Here is a 25,771-nt window from a genome sequence, read left to right as displayed (position 1 = left end):
TTTCAATCAAGGTAAAATTGCCATTTTATTTCTTGTTAGTTTTAGTTAAATAATATACCATCTTCTTGGACATAAGTGGCATTAAATCCTGCTCCATCTACAGAACTATCTGTATAAAACCTAACCAGTAAAACATTAGAAGTGGAACGTATGATTGGGGGAACTGTATCTCCACAGTATTTTCCCTTCAATGGATCATCCATATAAAAGCCATCTCTTATCTACAAATAATATTTTTTTTATAAATTAATCAAAATTAAATTTTTAATGATAAAAATCTTTAATGATTTTTTTTTTTTTAAAAACAAGGCTTTACAGCTTACCATTTTTTAATGAAATTGTTATTCATCTTGACAGATCAACATCTATCTACAAATCATTCTTAAGATAATAGTTATGGCAAAACAATAAGTTAAAGCCTGGTGGTACCTCTAAGACAAAATAGTTTCAATTTATCTTGAGACTAAGTTGTAAAGTTAGCTTTCAAATGACATACTAATACAGGATGTAGTCTTAAGGTTTTATTTTGATAGCATGTGTCTGCTTTTTAAAGACATAGAAAAACATAAGAACACTTTTTTTTAATGTACCTACCTCTAAGAAATCATAATAACATGTTGAATGACTCTCAACACCCAGTCCTTCGACAGTCAACTTGACTATTTTGTTGTCCCCGACAATGATGATCCATCGACAATCTAAATTGTGTTCATATTTCCCGTTACCATCAGAATCAACAGAGGTTATTCTACCTGATGTACTGTTTAATACACCTCCACATCCCTGAGATTCACCTGTGTTATAAATATAACTAACCTTATGCATAATGAAAATAGGAATCACTTTACAAAATTTCTTTATAGACACAATTTTTTAACAAGATACACCAATTATGATTGTGACTAAGTTTGATTAAATGTGGTGCTATTGTTTCTTCAGAGAAGATTTAAAAAAAAAGATTAATGATGATGAAAGACACCAAGTGATGAGAAAAGTTTAATTGGCCTTTCAACCACATGGGCTTAAAAGCTCTTACTAACAAAAAGGCTTGTGAGCATCACCTTGTCCACAACCCATAGAATTTGAAGGCCAACTGCAGCCTGAGATTTCAAAATAAGATTTTTATAAACATTATTTACAAATAAAATACTGTGTAGAGGGTTATTTTCGTGGGTGTAAAATTTCACGATTTTCATTGAATAAGGTATATGGATTACTTTGGCAGATTCAAAACTTTTATCAATACCTTTGCATGTGCCATTTTAAATTGGGGGAATTCATTTTGGTGATTTTGTTCTATCTATTGTGGGTGTAAAATTTCGCAATTTTCATTGAATAAGGTAATCAGATTATTTTGGCAGATTCAAAACTTTATCAATACCTTTGCATGTGCTGTTTTAAATTGGTGGAATTCATTTTGGTAATTTTGTTCTATCTTTGAAAAAATGCGAAAATTTGCATCCTGCGAAAATAACCCACTATACGGTAGCTTTACAAAACATAATATATATCCTACCATAAGTAGTTCTATAGGTAGCTGTAAATCCTGCCAAACTAACTGAAAAATCTGTAACAAAGTTAATCAACATTTGATTGCCAGTTGTTCTTAGTACATCTGGTACTACCTCCCCACAGAATCGTCCAATCATTGGTGAGGACAGATCTCCACCATCATAAACATCTACATAGTCAAAGTCACATGTTTGGTGGGCTTCTAATTCAAAGGAGTTAAACCTGAAATATTCAAGTGTTAAACCTGAAATAAGGATTGCAAGTGTGAGAGGTTTTATACTTCTCCTCTCATTTAGTCATACTGTTTTGATTCCCATTGCACAAGAATTATGTGTTCCTAGTTTCTCCAACAAAAGCTCAAAAAATATTATGTGTCAGTATATATCCGCTATATAAAAAGTAATCTATACAGTATACTCAGAAACGGGTGATTTTTTTGTCATTTTGGATCCTGATAGGCATGTTTATTTCTGAGAAAATGATTTTTATGAAATATTTCAAAAAACACATCAAGCATTATCTATTAACCTTTTGACAAGGAAAATTAAAAGAATGCATATGCATGTAGTGTCATGTTAAGCATTGTAGTTCAAAGTATTAGCAATATTAGTGAGAAATTAACAGATCCCAAAAGGGGTCTCACTTTAAAACTCATCCCTGTGTAGGTTCTTACCATTTATGTGGTCATTCAGTGAAGTAATTTCTGGGGAAAGTGTGAAAAAAATATTTTTGGGGATAAATGGAGACTGACATGGTGAATGCAACATAGATCTCTTTCACAAGTATTAAAGAAGATCAATGTAGGAAAAAAAAGGAATTCACATATTTTTTTCTAAGACCCCCCTCCCCTCTTTACCCCCCTCTTTACACCCCCCCCCCCCCCCCGACAGCTTAATTTAAAAAAAAAATGATTATAGTATGATAGCTATTTCTGCAACCAGAAAATCAATGTAGGATAACAAAACTTGCAGCCTCTTTTACCCCCCCTACCCCCAAACTATGTGAATGAAGTTTTTTTTATCCATCATCGATCTTTTGATGTCGTCCCTAACCTCCCTCTTTAATAGTATATCACTATTACTTGCATAACAAAGGCCAAGAATTTAAATGTTGTTAGTAGGAGAAGGATATTTTTTAACAAATATTTAGAGGAGATTTTGACGAATATTCCTCATTCAAATAGACCATCAATATACCATATTACCTAAATTAAACTTACTTTAAGCTGACTATTCTGTTTTCCTCTACTGTAATAAGCCAAGTACAATTAGCATTATGATGGTAACTTGTAGGATGTGTTGGTGTTTGGATGTATCCAAATGGGTCAGTAAATTCTCCTCCACAATCTGATACCCTATAGCTTGCCCAGAACCCTTTGCCTGGGACAGTACCGTCAGTTTTAAACTGTACAAACAAAGAGTCTTTTCCACTAACTGCTTGGGGAACAGTTGTTCCACAGAATTGTCCTAGTTGAGTACCAGCTGTGCTGTTCCCTTCATATACTGTCAAGGCATCATATGGACAACTAGCGGGTCCTAAAATACACCATATAACTTTAACATCAAAACTGACAAGCATAAATGATTTACCCACTGCACACAATATTTGTTTGAATATGAAGTAATAACTTTCAATTATATGATGAAAATGCACTTCAATAACCAAAATGTAATAAAAACCAAACTTCTTAATGCCTGGTATGTATAAATAATCGAAGAGCATTTCATCCTAAAAATACATTATCATTATCCTAATTGATATTATGAAACAATCTGCATCTTCAAATGACACCTCAAAAATATAGGTATGATATTCTTAGGTAGCATGTTTCCACACTTTTTGCACAAATACTGCAATTGTGAACCTTCTTCTTTTCTTATTCATGCTATGATAAATCAAACATTACCTTCTATATCAAATATTCTGTTAAACTGTAGAACTATAAACCTTCCAGGATTGGACATGATGGTATAGTTACAGACTAAGTTAGGTCCGTAGTTATTAGGATATCCAGGTGAGACAAATACACCATTATCATCCATAAATACAGCCCCACAACCTGTCAAATCAAGTGGTGTTACTTTGCTGATTATTTTTATGATAAATAATTGCTTTATAGAACATTTGTAAGGATTCTATTTCATTTAGACAATTTATACATGGTTTTTTTTAAACTATCTTTTATGTTCTTAATAACAATCTATGACTGCAGGTGCTCTTAACATCAAGGTTATAACAATGCATTGGCATATACAAAACACATGCATTGTTTAATTTCCTAGCATTTCAATGTAGAAAAAAAGAATTGAATGCTTTAAAGGATTGAAAATTATTGAGGTTGAAAAAGTATTGAGAGAGCATGTAGCACCATGTGCATGCTTTAAAATTTTTTCATCAAAACTAAAGTTTTATTAATTAAAAACATCCTTCACCTTTTCAAAAGTGAGTAGTTGTGACAATTTTACAAAAAAAGGACATTTAATGAAAGTAAATTCTAACAATCATCTATGTTCCTTATTGCCCCTATATATTACTTACCAACAGTCCAGTTAGCAGCAAATCCATTACCATTTGTATTCCTATCTGATCTGAATCTTACAACAATACGATTACTGCTAGAAACCTGCTTAGGTGGCGTTAGATTATGACACCATCTACCATGTGGTACTAATGTGTTGTTTGGTAGAGAATCATCAACCTATAAATTTGTAGAGTTACATGATTCAATTTTTTAGAATTTCTGAAATCATTGCAAGCATGTAATGTATACTGAACTATGGTCATGCTTATCACTAATTGACCCTTCCACATACTTAGACCTCTGACTAAAAAGGTCAACCTCTTTCCTGGATATAGAATTGAACATAATTCCGGTAGGATTGATTGGGTTTTAAATAAAAGACAATGTCTCCAGCATTGCATATATTTTGTCTGTCCAAGGGCAAAAACTTATATTTTCTTTTCTTTAAAACTTATATACTTTTTTAGGCGAAATGAAGGCTGGAGAATGCTAACAATCTAATTTTCTATAAAATCAATATTTGAAGGGGCATAACTCTTAAAAACACGGATTTGGCTATACTTTTTGGACCTTTTGGATTATAGCTCTTCATCTTTTATATAAACTTTGGATTGCAAATATTTTGGCCACGAGCATCACTGAAGAGACATGTATTGTCGAAATGCGCATCTGGTGCAAGAAAATTGGTACCTTTATCTTATTACTACCACTGGGTCGATGCCTCTGCTGGTGGAATATTAGTCCCCGAGGGTATCACCAGCCCAGTAGCCAGTACTTCGGTACTGGCATGAAAATACGGATTTATTGTGTTATTAAAATTTGCTGTAACAAAATATAAGAAATTATTATAAATTAAGGAATGTATCTCCCTCATGCAAAGCTCTGATCCTTTCACGGATTTGGCTATACTTTTTGGACCTTTTGGATTATAGCTCTTCATCTTTTATATAAATTTTGGATTGCAAATATTTTGGCCACGAGCATCACTGAAGAGACATGTATTGTCGAAATGCGCATCTGGTGCAAGAAAATTGGTACCTTTTATTTTATTACTACCACTGGGTCGATGCCTCTGCTGGTGGAATATTAGTCCCCGAGGGTATCCCCAGCCCAGTAGCCAGTACTTCGGTACTGGCATGAAAATACGGATTTATTGTGTTATTAAAATTTGCTGTAACAAAATAGAAATTATTATAAATTAAGGAATGTATCTCCCTCATGCAAAGCTCTGATCCTTTCACGGATTTGGCTATACTTTTTGGACCTTTTGGATTATAGCTCTTCATCTTTTATATAAACTTTGGATTGCAAATATTTTGGCCACGAGCATCACTGAAGAGACATGTATTGTCGAAATGCGCATCTGGTGCAAGAAAATCGGTACCGTTTATTTTATTACTGGGAACTAAGTAGAACTGAGCAGTAAAAATTATAAACTTAATATAAAAAGACTAGCAGTCTTGTGACTTTAATGTGTGCATATTATGAACCAGTATTCTACACATGATGAATGAAGAAGTTAGTCAAGATAAACAAGATTATCCATATATACTGCTACATTTATATATTGAGGAGGGACCAGAGCAATTTTATTTGGAGTGCAACTTAGTTATATCTTACTTAATAAACATACCTCTACATAATCATAATCACAAGAAGGTTCAGCCTCAAGGTCAAATGGTGGAATGAAGTTTAGGATGATATGATACCCTCTCTCCACATTGATGTCCCATTCACATTCAGACAAGTGGGGATAACTCTGTGGGTAGTTAGGGGAGGTAATTCTGCCAGTGTTCTGATGTAACAAACCACCACAACCTGCAAATGACAATTTATAGCTTTTCATCATATGTGTAAAGAGTCTAGGAAGAAAATATTGCAGCTGGTCTTTTTAATCAGTTTTAAAGAATTCCTCATTATCGATGGGTCTTAAAATAAATATTTTGAATCATATTTTTTCTTCAGGTATACTTTCTAAAAGAATGGCACTATGTGAAAAGATCCTCTCTTCCAAATTATTATTGTAACTTTTATTTTATAAAATTTATGTTCCCTTTCTAATTTCTTACTCAGTAACTTGAGGCAAAGAAAGTGAAAGGTCAATAGCAACCTATTCACATGCAAGCAAATATAACTCTGTAGATAATTACCACTTGAATATATGCTAGGGGTTTAAGATACACATATTTCATTTCATAACCTTAGACTTACAAACCAATATTTTTACTAAATCTCAGATTTTGAAAAAAATCCTAGTTGAGACAAAAGTGTATAAATGTTTGTAAAATAAATATATGATATACCTCCAGAGGATTGAAAGTAAGACATCATGAATCCATTTCCTCCTATACTATAATCAGAGTTGAATATAATCCTCAGGGCATTCGACTGGGACACAAAATCTGTTATTGTATGGTTTCCACAAAACTGTCCAACAGATGGAGAACTAGGAAGTCTTCCATTTAATATCTGTACATAATCAAATCTACACTCAGGGTGACTCTCTAATGAAAAGTTTCCAAAATGTACCTATGAAAAAGTAAAATGTTCAAAACCTAAATAAGTAACAATCTGATTCTCCAAGTGAATTTGATTTTAGAAGTAAGTCTTGTGTTTTGGAAAAAAAACATAATTTTAAAGATAAATATTTTCTTACCTATCTTTAAAGCATATATGAACATAAATATGAATATAAATAAAAGAATAAAGCTAGATCTATGGAATGCAATTATGTCAATGAGACAGCAACCTAACAAAAAACAGGTTTACTTACATTGACCTGGTATCCCTCTGGTTGTTGTATTAACCAGGCACAAGCGTCACTATTGTTATAGAAGTTAGGGAAGTTAGGACTAGTTATAACACCAGATGGAGCTGCTAATATACCACCACAATCTGAAAGACAGAAGTAAGTACAATGGCTTATTATAAGAGAATTGACAAAATCATATTGGAACTTTTAAAGATTATCTAAAATTAAAATTCTAGAACTTTCTGTTTTAGTCAGTATGTGTAACCCTTGTTGCAGTAGGTTGATAATAAACTACACAGATTCAGAATCAAACAATAGTGGATTGGTATATGTTTTTTTATGACCCCCTAATATTTGGCCTTCTATAATTTATACATTCAGCTAGAAACTAGTGACAATGTAAGATGTTCAAAGTACCTTGATCTTAATATCAAATCTATTGGTCTTCAATCTGATGCTGTTTAAATTTGTTATTTATTTGGCACTTTTTAATTTTTTTGATTTAAGCGTTGCTTAACATGTGTCTGGCGTACAAAATTTTAAGCCTGGTATGATTGATGAGTTTATTTGCCCATAATTCTCATTTATAAGTAGAATTCTTTATCAACAATCTTCTGTTTCAGAATCTAATGCATTTTGGGAAATATTTTCAAAGGCGTACACCAAAACGTTTGGTTTTAAACATGATGAACAATAGAAAGTCATTCAATGATGTAATGAAAAGTTTAATTTCTGTGCACAAACATCAATATTACCCATAGTCCTTAAGATTCTGAATAGTGAATGGTATACAATACCTGTGAAGTAATATTTGATCAGGAAGCCTTTATCCACATTAGAATGATCAGATTTATATCTGACCCATAAGTTTGGCATTGGTGAGAACACTGGTAATGGTAATGTTGTATTTCCACAGAACTTTCCTACAAGTTCTCCATTCTCATCTGTACCTGTTCAAGCAATGAAAAAACAAAATACGTACAAATGATCTAAATTTTATGTATTGAGACTTATGAGTAGCAAAATATATTAAACAAGAATGTGTCCATAGTACAATTATATCCTTAAAACATCTTTTTATTTTTGTTTTAGGAAGAAATATGAAGTGTTAGATTGTAAATGGAAAATAAATTTCTTTTCAAACATTAAGAGATACACTAAAATTTCATTGGAATTAGTCAGATCAAAAGTTAGAAAATAAAAGACAATATCTCATTTTGTTTATGAACAAGGATGCATCAGTCTGGAGTGGCAGTCAAATTCAAAATATGCAGACTCTTATACAGCATGAAATCATATCATTAAATACTTAAACTAGAGGCTCTAAAGAGCCTGTGTCGCTCACCTTGGTCTATGTGCATATTAAACAAAGGACACAAATGGATTCATGACAAAATTGTATTTTGGTGATGGTGATGTGTTTGAAGTTATTACTTTACTGAACGATTTTGCTTCTTACAATTATATCTATCATGAACTTTGCCCATTAGTAACAGAGAACTATATATGGTAAAAATTTACATAAATTTACCAAATTAATGAAAATTGTTAAAAATTGACTATAAAGGGCAATAACTCCTTAAGGGGTCAATTGACCATTTAGGTCATGTTGACTTATTTGTAGATCTTACTTTGCTGAACATTATTGCTGTTTACAGTTTATCGCTATCTATAATAGTATTCAAGATAACCAAAAACGGCAAAATTTCTTTAAAAATTACCAATTGGAGGGCAGCAACCCAACAACCAGTTGTCCAATTCATCTGAAAAATTCAGGGCAGATAGATATTGACTTGATTAACAATTTAACTTCTTGTCAGATTTGCTCTAGATGCTTTGGTTTCATAGTTATAAGCAAAAAACTGCATTTTACCCCTATGTTCTATTTTTAGCCGTGGCGGCCATCTTGGTTGAATGGCCAGGTCATCAGACACATTTTTCAAACTAGATACCCCAAAGATGATTGTGGCCTAGTAGTTTCAGTGGAGATTTTGTAAAAGATTACTTAGATTTAAGAAAAATGGTTAAAGATTGACTATAAAGGGCAATAACTCCTAAACGGGTCAACTGACCATTTTGGTCATGTTGACTTATTTGTAGATCTTACTTTGCTGAACATTATTGCTGTTTACAATTTATCTCTATCTATAATAATATTCAAGATAATAACCAAAAACAGCAAAATTTCCTCAAAATTACCAATTCAGGGGCAGCAACCCAACAACCGATTGACCGATTCATCTGAAAATTTCAGGGCAGATAGTTCTTGACCTGATAAACATTTTTATCCCATGTCAGATTTCCTCAAAATGCTCTGGTTTTTGAGTTATAAGCCAAAAACTGCATTTTACCCCTATGTTCTATTTTTAGCGGTGGCGGCCATCTTGGTTGGTTGACCAGGTCACGCCACACATTTTTTAAACTAGATACCCCAAAGATGATTGTGGCCAAGTTTGGATTAATTTGGCCAAGTAGTTTCAGAGGAGAAGATTTTTGTAAAAGATTACTTTAATTTACGAACTAGAGGCTCTAAAGAGCCTGTGTCGCTCACCTTGGTCTATGTGCATATTAAACAAAGGACACAAATGGATTCATGACAAAATTGTATTTTGGTGATGGTGATGTGTTTGAAGTTCTTACTTTACTGAACGTTCTTGCTTCTTACAATTATATCTATAATGAACCTTGCCCATTAGTAACAGAGAAAAATATTTGGTGAAAATTTACATAAATTTACCGAATTAATGAAAATTGTTAAAAATTGACTATAAAGGGCAATAACTCCTTAAGGGGTCAATTGACCATTTAGGTCATGCTGACTTATTTGTGGATCTTACTTTGCTGAACATTATTGCTGTTTACAGTTTATCTCTATCTATAATAGTATTCAAGATAATAACCAAAAACGGCAAAATTTCTTTAAAAATTACCAATTGGAGGGCAGCAAGCCAACAACCGATTGTCCAATTCATCTGAAAATTTCAGGGCAGATAGATATTGACCTGATAAACATTTTTATCCCATGTCAAATTTCCTCAAAATGCTTTGGTTTTTGAGTTATAAGCCAAAAACTGCATTTTACCCCTATGTTTTATTTTTAGCTGTGGCGGCCATCTTGGTTGGTTGACTGGGTCATGCCACACATTTTTTAAACTAGATACCCCAAAGATGATTGTGGCCAAGTTTGGATTAATTTGGCTCAGTAGTTTCAGAGGAGAAGATTTTTGTAAAAGATTACTTAGATTTATGAAAAATTGTTAAAAATTGACTATAAAGGGCAATAACTCCTAAAGGGGTCAACTGACCATTTCAGTCATGTTGACTTATTTGTAAATCTAACTTTGCTGAACATTATTACTGTTTACAGTTTATCTCTATCTATAATAATATTCAAGATAATAACCAAAAACTGCAAAATTTCCTCAAAATTACCAATTCAGGGGCAGCAACCCAACAACAGGTTAACCGATTCATCTGAAAATTTCAGGGCAGATAGATCTTGACCTGATAAACATTTTTACCCCATGTCAGATTTCCTCTCAATGCTTTGGTTTTTGAGTTATAAGCCAAAAACTGCATTTTACCCCTATGTTCTATTTTTAGCCGTGGCGGCCATCTTGGTTGGATGACCGGGTCACGCCACACATTTTTAAACTAGATACCCCAATGATGATTGTGGCCAAGTTTGGTTTGATTTGGCCCAGTAGTTTCAGAGGAGAAGATTTTTGTAAAAGCTAACGCCGGACGCCGGACGCCGGACGCCAAGTGATGAAAAGCTCACTTGGCCCTTTGGGCCAGGTGAGCTAAAAACTTAAAATAGGAAATTGGGATGAATGAAGCATTGTTTATGAGATGACAAAGGTAAAAGATTTTTTTAAAAGTACAGTACAATTTTGTTTTCCTGTATGTTAAGAAGAATTAACAGCTGCCCCATGAGCGCATGATACGCCCGACGTCTTATGTGGAAGTTATATGCAATAATCATAAATAGTTTCTTAGAAAGTTTTAAGCAATAACCATATATAGTTTTTGAGACAAGGCAGGAAACCCCCCACCCTTTTTTTTTTTTTACAAAAAACTAAATTTCACTAAAATAAAATTTTGAATCAAAACCAAAAAGTATACAGATCTTTAGATTAATATAACCCTTTCCTCCGTGGAATTTATTTTCTAACATACTTGATTTGCATAGGATTTTTTTAATAAAACAAAAATCATCGGGTTTAAAGTATTAATGCATTGTGAAAATGAATATTTCATCAATGAGATTTAAATCAGATATTCTTATGAATATCCTTTTCATATTGAATGCTAATTTTTTTTAAGTCTAACGCCGAAATTTTGTAGTCAAAGTGTTTAAACTGAGGTACTACACAGGCGTCAAAAGGCGTCATTATGGAGTAAAGGGGGTGGCGTCAAAAAGCGTCATTATGGAGGAAAGGGATAACAAAGAAATGTGTAAAGTTTTAAGCAATAATCATAAATTATTTTTGAGATACACCGCGACAGGTAAAAAAAAACTCCCCTGTTTAACAAAATACTCAAAAACTCAAAAATAAGTATACAGATCTTAGTTCAATATAACAAAGAAGTGTGTAAAGTTTTAAGCAATAATCATAAATTGTTATAGAGATACTCCACAACATGTAAAAAAAAACTCCCCCTTTTTTACAAAATACTCAATCACTCAAAAATGAAATTTTGAATCATCACCAAAAAGTATACAGATATTAAGATTAATATAACTAAGAAGTGTTTAAAGTTTTAAGCCATAATCAAGAATCGTTTTTGAGATACAGTGCGACATGTGAAAAAAACACACCCCTGTTTTAGTTACAAAGTGCCGTAAATCAAAAAGATTAAATCTAATTTTCACCAAAAAGTATACAGATCATTTGACAATCATAAGAAACAACTGTATTAAGTTTCATAAAATTTGGATAAGCCGTTCTCAAGTTACGGTGAGACATGTTTACGCCGGACAGACAGATGGACAGACACCGCACATGTGTATACCATAATGCGTCCCGTCAAAATTTTGACGGGCGTATAAAAATTAAGAAAAACAACTTTAAGAGCTTGTTGGATACACTATTTTTCATCACTTGATATAAATGACATTTTTCACATACAGGCAGTACAGGCAGAACTACATCTTAACACAGAAAATATTATATACCTTCTCGGACTTCTATGAAATCATAAGTACAGTCACCATGGGACTCCAAGCTGAAGTCAATGAAGTTTAACATTATAGTAGAACCATTTATGTTTGGATTCTGAAAGACCCAGATACATTCTTCATTGTTACTATAATTAGCATTGGGATATCCAATGGAGGTTATGTTACCATTAGTATCACTCAGGATTCCACCACAAACTGAAACATGTCACATATATTTTATATTTTATCTTAATTCAACTTTTTCATTGGTTAAAATGCAGCCTTGCGTTTTTCTTTAATTTACAGTAAAAACTCCAGCAGGAATTATCATGTTAATGTCAACTATAGTATTTTTTTAATCCAGCGATTCAGCAGTTGCTGATTTAATTAACACTTCAGCATCTTTGCTTTGATAATGAGTAACCTGTCATTGCATTTAAAAGTAAAATTGATAATGCAAAAACCCTCTGGTTCACAATTTTTCATTATCTTTTCCATTGATTTTGGTTCATATCTTTTATTTAAGCATTTTGAATCACAGTGATATTAATTGCCCTCTTGCAAGATTTTTCATACTCTACAATTATATTCTTTCATCTGGTTATTAAAAAATTACTATTTAATTCCATCCCATCATACAACTTGCCTGTATCTTCCTGTGATGAATATGAAGCCCTGAATCCTCCGTTACTGATAGAACCATCTGTCCTGAATATAACCTTCATAGTGTTTCCATAGGACTGAATAACACCTGGGTTTGTCTCACCACAAACTCTTCTAGAGAGAGGAGAGTCGTCCAAAATTCCATTATAAACCTAATAAAGGAAAATTAATAAACACTTCAAATTACTTAAGTCCTTGCTAGTTGATCCAAGATTTTTGAAAATGCATTTCTCCTAAAAGAAAATCATACATACAGAAGCTCCATCATGGATGCAATAATTTACAAGTAGCTGGACCATAGGCTTTATTGCTAAAAGAGATACATATCACATGTAAAAACCATTTTATTAAAAACTTATTTAAATAAGATAATTTAAAGATGTCTTTGTTTTAGACTTTTACAATGTATTTTAAAAATTAACTACATGTATATAAGTCAAAGTCAGCCATGTTCATTTCTTATCAGGAATATGCAAAGTAATTCTAAAACTAAGCATCCTTATTGAATGGTTATTGCAATGTTTGCTCCGAAATTTCATTTCCCTCTTAGTTCACTTAACAATAAAAAAAAACTTTGCTCTTGAATGTTGAAGGCCATACGGTGACCTATGGTTGTTAATTTCTGCGTCATTTTGGTCTCTTGTGAAGGTTTGTCTCATTGGCAATCATACCACATCTTCTTCTGAATAATTATACATTATCCAAGTAACAATACTTACATCAACATAATCATAACAAGTTCTGCTAGCTTCAATGTTAAAGCTGTCAAAATTCAAAGTCACACGGCGGCCATGTGGAACTCTTATCTTCCATTCACAGGTTCTTGAATGTGGATAGCGCCCTGGGAAGTTTGGTGAAGAAAAGCTACCTATTGGTGTTGTAAGATACCCACCACATTCTGAAATTGATAAAATATAAACAAAACTTTATTAAAAGGTCATAGGGGCAACCTATTAAAAAAGGTAAATTACCTGTTTACCTGATGATTTTGTCATGTATAGAAAAATTCCAACGATTTTTTTCTCCACCAAATTACACCAATTGTTAGCTTGATTTTACTTTCTTTTTGTTGCTCTTAATTGGCAGAGTACCAGAATGTCCTATCAGAGAAGACGACCTGTCAAATTGTATATAAGCTCCAGAGCCTGTTGTTTACAATATGAAAAAAGTGTTGATTTGTAAAGGTAAAATTGAAGTGATCATAAGACATCTGACACCTACAAATATTTCAAATGTCAATAGACAGAAGCTGAAGACAAATTTTGTATACAAGAATTAAAGATAATGTATTTAAATTTTTCAAAAAAACAACAGTTAAATCATTAAATTTAAATGAGTTACCTTCAACACTAGCATGGAAAGCCAGTTTAAATCCAGCTAGATTTGATGCACTGTTAGATTTAAATCTAACATAGGCAAAGCTATCAGATGTATCAACAGACGATGGGGTGCTGCTTCCACAAGCTCTCTTTAATAATGGACCTGTAAGAAAAAAAAAAATTGTTTTTAAAAATCTTTGTGAGCAATATTGAATTTGTTTTTGCCGAGATAGTTTAAGCTGTTACACACTCCCAAAGGAGAACAGAAAATTAAAAAATTTTACTTACAATTAGACTTATTGACAAACTTAAGAAAGAGGGAGGCTATTTTTGGACCTCCTCTTGAACATTAATCTTTGTTTTCACACTAATCACAGCATTAACTGTAGTAAATAGTTTAAAATGAATAAAAATGAATTGAGTTGTCAAAATTTTTAATAAGATTTGTTTTATATAATTGTCATAGAAGAATAGTTGCAATGATTTCTTCACAATGATTTTTTCTTTTTACTGTTGCGTTTTGACACATTTTAAGTAGTTTTGATACACTAAGCACTTCTCATAATGCTATTCTTCTCTTTATCTTCCTTATTATCTAACAAACCTGTAGAATTATATTCTCTGATCTCTACATAGTCGACCACTGTACAGTTACTTCCATACTGAAGGTTAAAGGATAAAAAGTTGAAGGTCATAAAATGTCCTGTTGGTGCATGGATGTACCATTCACAGTCCATATTACTGTCATATGGTGAGGGAAAGTTTGGACTTTGAATGTATCCAGATTGACCCCTAATGGTTCCTCCACATGTTGCTAAAAAGAACAAAATACAAAAAAAAAGTAAATGAGTACCTAATTTGTCATGAACATTGAACTTAAAGCAGTTATCTACTTTATATCATACATGTATTAAACTTACATAATGGATAGGTCTTGAAAAAAAATAATCAAAAACATTTTTTTTATTTTAATGACTCATCACCAATGGCTTCCTGATCTAACCACAAATTAATAGATTTTTTATCCCTGGCAAACAGTGAAAATAACAAGCCTAGGTTTCAATAATGGAAATTTTTAAATCCAAGATAACCATCACAAAATCAAATATTCAAATATAAAAAAGAAGTTGTGGTATTATTGCCAATGAGACAACTATCCATAAAAGACCAAAATCACACAAACATTTAAAACAACTATAGGTAACCGTACAGCCTTCAAACCCTACCTTAAACATACTTACCGATTTTATAATTTGCTTTGAAGCCTGTATAGAAAGCACTTCCATCAGTTCTAAATCTGGCATACATAACATTCCCTGTGGACTTGACGGTTCCAGGTCTAGTGATGCCACAGAATTTACCAAGTGAGGGGGAATTTGTTGTTCCTCCATCTCCTAACTCAATGAAGTCAAAACCACAGCTGTAATATAATAAAATACAGATAATAATGCATATAGTTTTTTGTGACTTTGTTGATAACAGGCATTTGAAATCCGAAAAATCAAACTTCATGGTATGTGGTTGCATAAATCTAAACCGGTTTCAAAGAAGATCATCAGAAGGCATAACATTCTTATGTTTTTATGTCAGACATGTCAAAATCAAATGTATACATCCTGAAATTTAGTTATAAAGTGTTGTAATTTTTTCACATTAGTATCAAAATCGACTTTGGGACCATAACTAGAGAGAAACCACATTATAATATATCTATGAGAATGTATGTTCTTTATATGATAAGTCACAGATGATGGATTTTTTTCTAAAATCTTTTCTGTGAAAATACAAATTTTGTTTTCAACAATTTCATGTGTGTTTAGAAGGCAATCTTGTATATCTTTTTAATAAGCTCACATCATTAAAACTTATGCACTAATATTGGCATGACTGGAATTTGATGGTAAGTATCCTTAAACCAAAAATAATTAAAGAACCTTAGTGAGCACGCTCACATACCCCACGTCCCCACATTGTCATTGGAGAAATTAAATAAGTGTAAGAAAAAAAATTGTATAAGAAAAATGAATTTCCTGCCAATATGCACATCTAAATAGTATGTCATTATTATCTGCGAAAATTTCATGAAATTCTGTTGTGTGGTTTCAGAGGAGTTGAGATGACATACTGTTGCAGAAGTACATTAAAGTAAATAAGTTCAAAGGGGTCTAACTCCTAGTAAAACTAGAGGCTCTAAAGAGCCTGTGTCGCTCACCTTGGTCTATGTGAATATTCAACAAAGGACACAAATGGATTCATGACAAAATGGTGTTTTGGTGATGGTAATATGTTTGTAGATCTTACTTTACTGAACATTCTTGCTGCTTACAATTACCTCTATCTTTAGTGATTGCATGGCCCAGTTTTTTTCAGTGGAAAATGTTAGCAAAAATTTACAAATTATATGAAAATTGTTAAAAATTGACTACAAAGACGATAACTCCTTAGATAGCCCGGCGGCTTTGTAAAAAATTGTGCACATCCTGTTACAAGCATGAAATTTGGCATAGACCTTCCTCAACTATTACTCTTTTAATTCAGATAGGGAGGCATTTGAAAAAAATGTCTCACTTCCGGTAAAATCCAAAATGGCGGACGTTATACTTAAATCAGCCCAATATCGAAGGCTAGCGTGTAAAAATGTCCTATTATCATGCTACTATCATAATATTTGGTACAGCCCTTTGTTTTTTACTACTTTTGGATAAATTAAATAGATTAGATGTCTTCAGAAACCCCACTTCCGGTTAAAATCCAATCTGGCGGACATTGTACTTAAATAAGCTTATTTTTTAGGGAGGGTAATTGAAATGTGTTTTAACGTATTGCTACTATAATTACATTGTGTATGAACCTTTCTTTGGTGCTTCTGATGGAGACAATGTATAAGACATATGTCTTAAAAACCCTTACTTCCGGAAGTATCCAAAATGGCGGACAGAGAAATATCAATTTTATTCAAATTTTCAACTTTTTTCAAAATGTAAAGAAAATGATTTTATTTTGTGCTGGTCATTAAACTTTTGGCTTTAAGTTATCCCCAAAACCACTTATTTTAGCATGTTGTAAATGCTAAGATATAAAGTTGACACTTCCGGTAAAAATATGACGTAAATTTTAAAGATGAGTCCTCAATCTATTTCTTCGATGTAGAGTTTTGGATAGATTGATTTAAACAAAATAAAATCACTATAGTACTAAAAAATATTTAATACTACTTCTATTTGGCCAAGAACACATGCTTATTCACAGTCACCACCACATGCACACAAGGCAGTGCACGGGAGACCCGATTTTACACATTAAAAATAACCGCGGCATCCTTTCTTACATCCATAATGTACAAGCTTCTGAAAAAATGATGAGGTCTCAGAAAGAGTTTTTTTAAAGGGACCCTCTTTGTCCCTTCGCAATCCATTAGTGACAAGACTAGGTAGCATAAGAGTCAATCCAAAGATCGTCTCACTAAACACCTGCATTAGTATATTACACGTTTTACATGCTTGAAAAGACTAGAACAAGTCGTTGGAATAGCCTCACTTAAAATGAGATTTCCCTTTTGTGCAAAAATTGACTTTCTTGGTTCGTTAATCATGTTAGATCTGATAAGTTTGTACAGTACAACCCCGGTGATTTAGGCTGATCAATCGTCATTCTTTATGTTAAAGTCACATCTTCAAATACCATTAATGTCTCCCACGCAGTCTTTTTTTTCCTTTTCAAGCAAAGAGAGAACAATATCACAACCCGTCATAAGGTATTGGTCAGAAATAAAAGTGTGTGATCACTCATTGCCTAGTGCATTTGAAAGGCCATTGATAGATATCAATCCAAAGATTTTTGCCTCCCCAAATACAATCAATAGTTCGTCTGCCCCTTTGTCACGGAATAGCGAAATACTGGTAGTTTGAAAGCTGCTAAAAGAAGCAAGGGCAACATTTAGGGGAAAGGGAATACACAGACGAACCCATGATTAAAAACATCCTCAAAGATGGGAAAGTTTTCTGAGAGATGACGACAGTAAGAAAGAACTTTTAAGTTTTCATTCACAGGAGCTTGCTCAATACAATTTTGAGTACAAGGTAGTTGAAGCAACAAATGCTCAGGATGTTTAGTGTTATCCAACACTTGATGATGTTTCAAGTTTAGCACCATGTTTACACGAAGAGACTGACACTAGAATCAAGATAGATGTGTCTGATGCAGTGAAACATAGACTTAACTGAGTCATGACTCAAACAGTCGATACTGATGTCATTGCTGTTTCGCTATTCCGTGACATAGGGCAGACAAACTTTGGTTTGCATTTAGAAGGGGAAAAGTATAAGATATATATCAATCAATGACCTTTCAAATGCACTAGGCGTTAAAAGATAACACGTTCGCTGGAAAAGGAACTGCGTTGGTGACATTAAGGGAGTTTGAAGATGTGACTATAGCATTTAGAATGATGATTGACCAGCCAACATCACCAAATGGATTTGATGTTTACTGTCATTGAAAACGATATGTGGTTTTGTTGGAAGATAAAAAAAAAGAAACAGATTAGGTTAACAAGGCAAGAAAATATGTGTTTTTGCAGAATTTATTAAGATGTGAGAAACAATACCACAGTCTTTGTAAATGTTGGAAATCAGCTCTCCGATTGTGAATTGCGGCCTACTGAGTATGCTGATTGGGTATTATGTCCTTACCTAAATAAAATACCTTGAAACTGAAATACGAGTGGATGAAGTCTTGGATGCGTATGGTAGTTATAGCAACAAATGGTCAGGATATTCTATCTTATCCACCACGTAATGTATTTCAAGTTCAGCACCAAGTTCACATTTAGAGGCAGACACTAAAATCATGGTGCATGTGTCTGATGCAGTGAAACACGCACTTAAACGAGTCATGATTCGAACAGTCGTTAATGATGATGTTGTCACTACTGTTTCGCTATTCCGTGACATAGGGGTAGACGTTGTGTTTGGGAGGGCAAAAGACTTTGGAATAATATCTATCAATGGTCTTTCAAATGCACTAGGCAATGAGTGATCTGAGTGATCTGAAACACTAATTGTTATCCATGTCTTTACCTGTTGTGATATGGTTCTCTCTTTGCTTGAAAGGGGGGGGGGAGACTATGTGGGAGACATTGATTGCATTTGAAGATGTGACTTTAACAAAAAGAATGATGATTAATCAGACTAAATCACAAAGGGTTTTACTTTAAGATCGCACAAACTTAGCAGATGGGTATACCATGGTTAACGAAGCAAGAAAATAACTATTTGCGCAACAGGGACGGCTTTTCGAGGCTATTCCCTCAACTTGGTCTAAATAATGCAATATACTAAGCCAGGTGTTTAGGGAGACGAGCTTAGGATTGGCTCTTATGCTACCCACTCCAGGCAGGGACAAAGAGGATAACTTTTGAAAAACTCTTTTTGAGGCCTCATCATTTTGTCAAAAGCTTATACATTGTGGATGTAAGAAAGGATTCCGCGGTCATTTTTAATGTGGAAAATCGGGTATCCCGTGCACTGTGATGTGTGCATGTCATGGTGACTGTGAATAAACATGTATTCTTGGCCAAATAGTAATAATTTTAAATAATTTTTAGTACTATAGTGATTTTATTTTGTTTTAATCAATCTATCCAAAACTCTAAATCGAAGAAATAGATTGAGGACTCATCTTTGAAATTTACGTCATATTTTTAACCGGAAGTGTCAACTGTATATCTAAATATTTACAACATGCTAGAATAAGTGGTTTTGAGGATAACTTTAAGCCAAAAGTTTAATGACCAGCAAAAAATAAATTTATTTCTTTACATATTGAAAAAAATGAAAATTTGAATAAAAAATTTATATTTCTCTGTCCGCCATTTTGGATATAACCGGAAGAAAGGGTTTTTAAGACATATGTCTTATGCATTGTATCCATCAGAAACACCAAAGAAAGGTTCATACACAATGTAATGATAGTTGCAATACGTTAAAACACATTTCAGTTACCCTCCCTAAAAAATAAGCTTATTTAAGTACAATGTCAGCCATATTGGATTTTAACCGGAAGTGGGGTTTCTGAAGACATCTAATCTATTTAATTTATCCAAAAGTAGTAAAAAACAAAGGTTTGTACCAAATATTATGATAGTAGCATGATAATAACACATTTTTACACGCTAGCCTTCGATATTGGGCTGATTTAAGTATGACGTCCGCCATTTTGGATTTTACCGGAAGTGAGACATTTTTTTCAAATGCCTCCCTATCTGAAATAAAAGAGTAATAGTTGAGGAAGGTCTATGCCAAAATTCATGCTTGTAACAGGATGTGCACAATTCGTCAGAAATATGCTTGTAGCCGCCGGACTAAGAAGGTCAATTGAATAGTTTGGTTATTTGAATATTTTTAGGTCTTACTTTGCTGTAAATTATTGCTGTTTACAGTTTATCTCTATCTATAATAATATTCAAGATAATAACCAAAAACGGCAAAATTTCATTAAAATTACCAATTCAGGGGCAGCAACCTAACAACCAGTTGTACAATTCATGTGAAAATATTGAAGCAAATAGATATTGACCTGATAAACATATTCTCCCCCTGTCAGATTTGCTCTAAATGCTTATGTTTTTGAGTTATAAGCCAAAAACTGCATTTTACCCCTCTGTTCTATTTTTAGCCATGGCAGCCATCTTGGTTGGTTGGCAGGGTCACCGGACACACTTTTTAATTAAAATACCCCAATGATGATTGTGGCCAAGTTTGGTTAAATTTTGCCCAGTAGTTTCAGAGGAGAAGATTTTTGCAAAAGTTAACTAAGATTTACGAAAAATGGTTAAAAATTGACTATAAAGGACAATAACTCCTAAAGGGGTCAACTGACTATTTTGGTCATGTTGACTTATTTGTAAATCTTACTTTGCTGAACATTATTGCTGTTTACAGTTTATCTCCATCTGTAATAATATTCAAGATAATAACTCAAAACAGCAAAATTTCCTTAAAATTACCAATTTAGGGGCAGCAACCTTACAACCAGTTGTCCGATTCATCTAAACATTTCAGGGCAGATAGATCTTGACCTGATAAACAATTTTACCCCATGTCAGATTTGCTCTAAATGCTTTGGTTTTTGAGTTATAAGCCAAAAACTGCATTTTACCCCTATGTTCTATTTTTAGCCATGGCTGCCATCTTGGTTGGTTGGCCGCGTAAAAAAACAAAAATTTTAAACTAGATACATCAATGATGATTGTGGCTAAGTCTGGTTTAATTTGGCCCAGTAGTTTCAGAGGAGAAGATTTTTGTAAAAGATCATGGAAATTTACGAAAAAAGGTTAAAAATTGACTATAAAGGGCAATAACTCCTAAAGGGGTCAACTGACCAATTTGGTCATGTTGACCTATTTGTAAATCTGGGGTCAACTGACCAATTTGGTCATGTTGACCTATTTGTAAATCTTACTTTGCTGAACATTATTGCTGTTTACAGTTTATCTCCATCTGTAATAATATTCAAGATAATGACCAAAAACAGTAAAATTTCCTTAAAATTACCAATTCAGGGGCAGCAACCCAACAACGGGATGTCTGATTCATCTGACAATTTCAGGGCAGATAGATCTTGACCTGATAAGCAATTTTACCCCCTGTCAAATTTGCTCTAAATGCTTTGGTTTTTGCGTTATAAGCCGAAAACTGCATTTTACCCCTATGTTCCTATTTTTAGCCATGGTGGCCATCTTGGTTGGTTGGCCGGGTCAAAAAACACAAATTTTAAACTAGATATATCAATGATGGTTGTGGCCAAGTTTGGTTTAATTTGGCCCAGTAGTTTCAGAGAAGAAGATTTTTGTAAAAGTTAACGCCGGACGCAGGACGACGACGGACGCAGGACGACGACGGACGCAGGACGACGACGGACGCCAGACGCAAAGTGATGAGAAAAGCTCACTTGGCCCTTTGGGCCAGGTGAGCTAAAAATTGAATCACAATTTCCCGTCGATATGCACAACTACATAGTTTGTTCTTATTATCTGAAAAGGTTCGTGAAATTCTGTCGTGTGGTTTCAGAGGAGTTGCGATGACAAACTGTTGCAGTAGAACATTAAAGTAAATAAGTTCAAAGGGGCTTAACTACTAGAAAAAAAATTGAATCACAAATTCCCGTCGATATGCACAACTACATAGAATGTCCTTATTATCTGAAAAGGTTTCGTGAAATTCTGTTGTGTGGTTTGAGAGGAGTTGCGATGACAAGAAACAGGACTGACGGACGGACTGACGGACAGACGGGTCAAAAACATTATACCCTCCGCAACTCGTTGTGTGGGGTATAAATATTAATATATCTTAATCATGGCTTTAACTTTAAACTGGGTGAATGGACAGATAGACACACTAACTGGTAAATAAACTGTCCCCTTCTGTCCTAGACAGGGCTTAAAGTAAAGTAAATGTTTTGTCATCTTATATCTTTTGTCACTGCTACATTTACATTTTCAAAATGTAAATTTTCTTTATCATCATCAGCTTACAAATACAGAAAAGGATTTTGTCAATGTATCTACTATATCTTCTGATATACATACATACCTCATATGATTTTCTATTCTGAAACGTTCATCAAAGTCAATCTGAATCCTTTCATTAGCAGGTGCTGTTATAATCCACACACATTCCACATTATGTGTGTAATTACTGGGGTAATTTGGTGATGTGAAATATCCACTGGTCACTGAATTACTCAAGGTCAGATGACCTCCACAGGTCACCTGAACTTCATTGAAGACCATTGAAAAGCCAGCAGCATTGTTACTCCCATCGGATATAAATTTGACATACATAAAATGACTTGTTGTTTCCAAAGGTTGTGGAGGACTGGTACCACAATATTTTCCTTGTGCTGCATTACCCATTGGTGGTGCATATTCATTGGAACCAGTAAGAAGCTGAAATATTTACAATTTTATGTGATTATATTTAACAATTTTTTATTGGCAACTGTTTAACTCGAATAATTCAAGCCCTTTCCGTGTCCGAATTTCTCCCACATGAGGGCTTGAACTCCTTATGATCATTGGCTGCATCGCCTGCTCTCTCTCTGCCATCTGAAATAAAAATTCCCATATAACATAGCGGTGTGAATTTTCCGGTTGACGGTCTTTATAGAGGAAGACGTTCATGCGTCAATATAGCCTTTGTAGATCAGTGGAATATAATGACTGAATTATTCTGGTTAGCAACTGTTGACTGTTCAATTCACAATGAAATTGGTAATACCTAAAGATTGAGTCGCCATATTGAATTTCTGAAATCAGCATTCACAATTGTTGCACTGATCAACTTGTAATGCATATCTCAACTTATAATTTAAATTTTAAGAAAAACCAAAATTAGGTGTCAAAAGGATCTGAAAAGTGCTCACATGTTACTAGTTATTACTGTCAAGCTGATGACCACACATAGAGTTATAATTCTATTTAGACGTACTGGAAAAATGTGTGACAAAAATATTAAGTTCATTAAACATTTTTAAATATTCAAAGTACCAGAGAAAGTATGTGTCTGATAGTAAAACAAGGTAAAAAATGCCAGTCTTTACATAATATATATGGTGAGTCTTCCTGACAATCACAATTAAGTAGAGCAATGCAAACTTAAAAGTACGATACCTGGATATAATCTCCTTGACAACCAGAACCAGATCCAGCAATGTTAAACGTTCCATTGAACTGGACCCTTACAGTTCTACCAGTAGGCACAATAATCACCCAAGAACAGTTAGAATTAGCTGGGTAGGAGTTGGGATAATTGTCACTTGCTATCCTACCACTACTTCCATAGATCCTGCCTCCACATACTGAAGACAAAAAGAGGAAAGATTGTATCCCATACATGAATCAGAAAATGTTGACTGCTATGCCCCTTATTTTGATGTTTTTACCTCTAATGTCAATTTTTCACGTAATGGAATTTTCACAACTGTCATACAAGTGAGTAGTTTAACTTGCTTCAAGAACAGGTTTAATCCACCATTTTCTACACTAGAAAATGCCTGTACCAAGTTAGGAGTATGATGGTTGTCATCTATTCATTTTATGTGTTTGAGCATTTGATTAAGGAATTTCTGTTTTGAATTTTCCTCATTTTTCAGTATTTTTTTTTTTTTACCTTTCATTTATCTATGCAATATACACTATTTAAATTTTTAACATAGTTTTGTCTGTTTCTCTTTGACTTATGGATTTTAATTGTCCCTTTGGTATCTTCTTTCTCTTTTTTTTTAATATAACAAATATGATACAAATTGAATAAGTATACAACTGAATATTGTTGATCCATTATAATTTGTGAAATGCGATATTCTACAATTTCATCTGTAAATGTAAACCATGAGTTCAACTGTTCATTAAATTTATACAAATTTTGAGTAGGTTTGTATGCATTCTTTGGTATAACCATTAACTCAAATATCTATGAAAAAATAAATTGTTCCTCAATCCCTGGAAATAGATCCCTAAATGATGATGCCCTGACAAGATAATCTAGGAATGCTACATCTTGTTCACTGAATATAAATGTTGCAAGCTTACAAAAATTAGTCTCTTTGTATTTCATAAAAATAACATGAAATAAACATTATAATCTGAATTAAATTTTTTAAATATAAACAGGCAATATGATACTTTTAGCAAAATTGAAACAATATATTGTAATTTTTTTTATAAAATGGAAGGGATATGATTGAAGTCCTTATCTGGTCTTCAAAATAAAATCTAAAATTTTTTTCTGAAATGTGTCAATCTTTTTACAAGATCTACAGCTAAGGGAGATAAATCATACCTGATTTGACTGTGATTGAGAATCCAGTATAGTTAACAGACTGATCTGTTACCAAAGTAACCATCAGACTATTCATTTCTGTAACCATTGGTTGAGTATTGGCTACTCGCCCACAGAACTTTCCTAAATATGTCTCCCTCCTTTGCAAAGCTCCTATGAGAATTCAAAATAAAAATTTCATATTATAAAATTTCCTATATATTCATAGATTATAGTTGATCATATCAACCAGATTGCTTTTTCTCGTTTGAGCCTGTATGGGGGAAGCGAGAAAAGCAATGATAATCTGTTAATCGCTATTTTACCTATGACGTCAATTTCATGTCAATACAATTATATTATGAAGTTGAAAAAATAACAAAACAAGAATGTGTTCATAGTACACAGATGCCCCATCTGTACTATCATTTTCTATTTTTAATGGACCGTGAAAATGGGGGAAAATCTCTGATTTGGCATAAAAATTAGAAAGATCATATCATAAGGAACATGTGTACTAAGTTTCAAGTTGATTGGACTTCAACTTCTACAAAAATTACCTTGACTAAAAACTTTAACCTGAAGCAGGACGAACGTACAGACGAACAGACCATCAAACAAACGCAAGGACGAACGGACCCATAGACAAGAAAACATAATGCCCATGAATGGGGCATAAAAGATGGGGCATAAAATTCACATGCAAAGCACAGTTTCTGTGTAAGTTGGTAATACATCAAAATAATTTCCACAATATATATTTACCATTTTTTATTCTTACTCACCTTGAGACAGCATAATGTAGTCATAGTTACATGTCCCATGTGATTCAAGGCTTATATCAGTAATGTTTGCCCACACTTTAAAACCTTCTGGTGCAGTTATTCTCCAGACACAATTCAAGTTGTGAGCATAACCGTTAGGATATCCAGGAGAGGTAATTGTTTGTTGTCTTGATGATGGTGTAAGGTTAATATCACCCCCACATCCTGGCACTGAAGGAGGAAAATAGTTTAAATG

General features: G+C 33.3%; 1 protein-coding gene across 1 annotated transcript in view; it reads right to left on the bottom strand.

Annotated features, from left to right (window-relative positions):
- Nucleotides 1–25,771, bottom strand: part of LOC134707527 (cubilin-like) — a 122,341-nt gene that overhangs the window by 5,013 nt on the left and 91,557 nt on the right. Inside the window, exons 42-61 of the mRNA XM_063567369.1 lie at nucleotides 25,537–25,746; nucleotides 24,773–24,925; nucleotides 23,602–23,789; nucleotides 22,523–22,878; nucleotides 15,173–15,351; nucleotides 14,536–14,745; nucleotides 13,954–14,094; nucleotides 13,332–13,510; nucleotides 12,596–12,764; nucleotides 11,965–12,165; nucleotides 7,583–7,735; nucleotides 6,807–6,928; nucleotides 6,337–6,562; nucleotides 5,667–5,851; nucleotides 4,051–4,210; nucleotides 3,419–3,571; nucleotides 2,732–3,047; nucleotides 1,517–1,734; nucleotides 595–794; nucleotides 59–221 (exon numbers count right to left, since the gene is read on the bottom strand). Coding sequence (XP_063423439.1) covers nucleotides 59–221; nucleotides 595–794; nucleotides 1,517–1,734; nucleotides 2,732–3,047; nucleotides 3,419–3,571; nucleotides 4,051–4,210; nucleotides 5,667–5,851; nucleotides 6,337–6,562; nucleotides 6,807–6,928; nucleotides 7,583–7,735; nucleotides 11,965–12,165; nucleotides 12,596–12,764; nucleotides 13,332–13,510; nucleotides 13,954–14,094; nucleotides 14,536–14,745; nucleotides 15,173–15,351; nucleotides 22,523–22,878; nucleotides 23,602–23,789; nucleotides 24,773–24,925; nucleotides 25,537–25,746 — 3,882 coding nt within the window. The remainder of the gene's footprint in view (nucleotides 1–58; nucleotides 222–594; nucleotides 795–1,516; nucleotides 1,735–2,731; nucleotides 3,048–3,418; nucleotides 3,572–4,050; nucleotides 4,211–5,666; nucleotides 5,852–6,336; nucleotides 6,563–6,806; nucleotides 6,929–7,582; nucleotides 7,736–11,964; nucleotides 12,166–12,595; nucleotides 12,765–13,331; nucleotides 13,511–13,953; nucleotides 14,095–14,535; nucleotides 14,746–15,172; nucleotides 15,352–22,522; nucleotides 22,879–23,601; nucleotides 23,790–24,772; nucleotides 24,926–25,536; nucleotides 25,747–25,771) is intronic.

The sequence above is a fragment of the Mytilus trossulus genome, chromosome 2 (genome assembly GCF_036588685.1).
Source record: "Mytilus trossulus isolate FHL-02 chromosome 2, PNRI_Mtr1.1.1.hap1, whole genome shotgun sequence".
Lineage (NCBI taxonomy): Eukaryota > Metazoa > Mollusca > Bivalvia > Mytilida > Mytilidae > Mytilus > Mytilus trossulus.
This window is presented reverse-complemented; position numbering and strand designations above follow the sequence as displayed.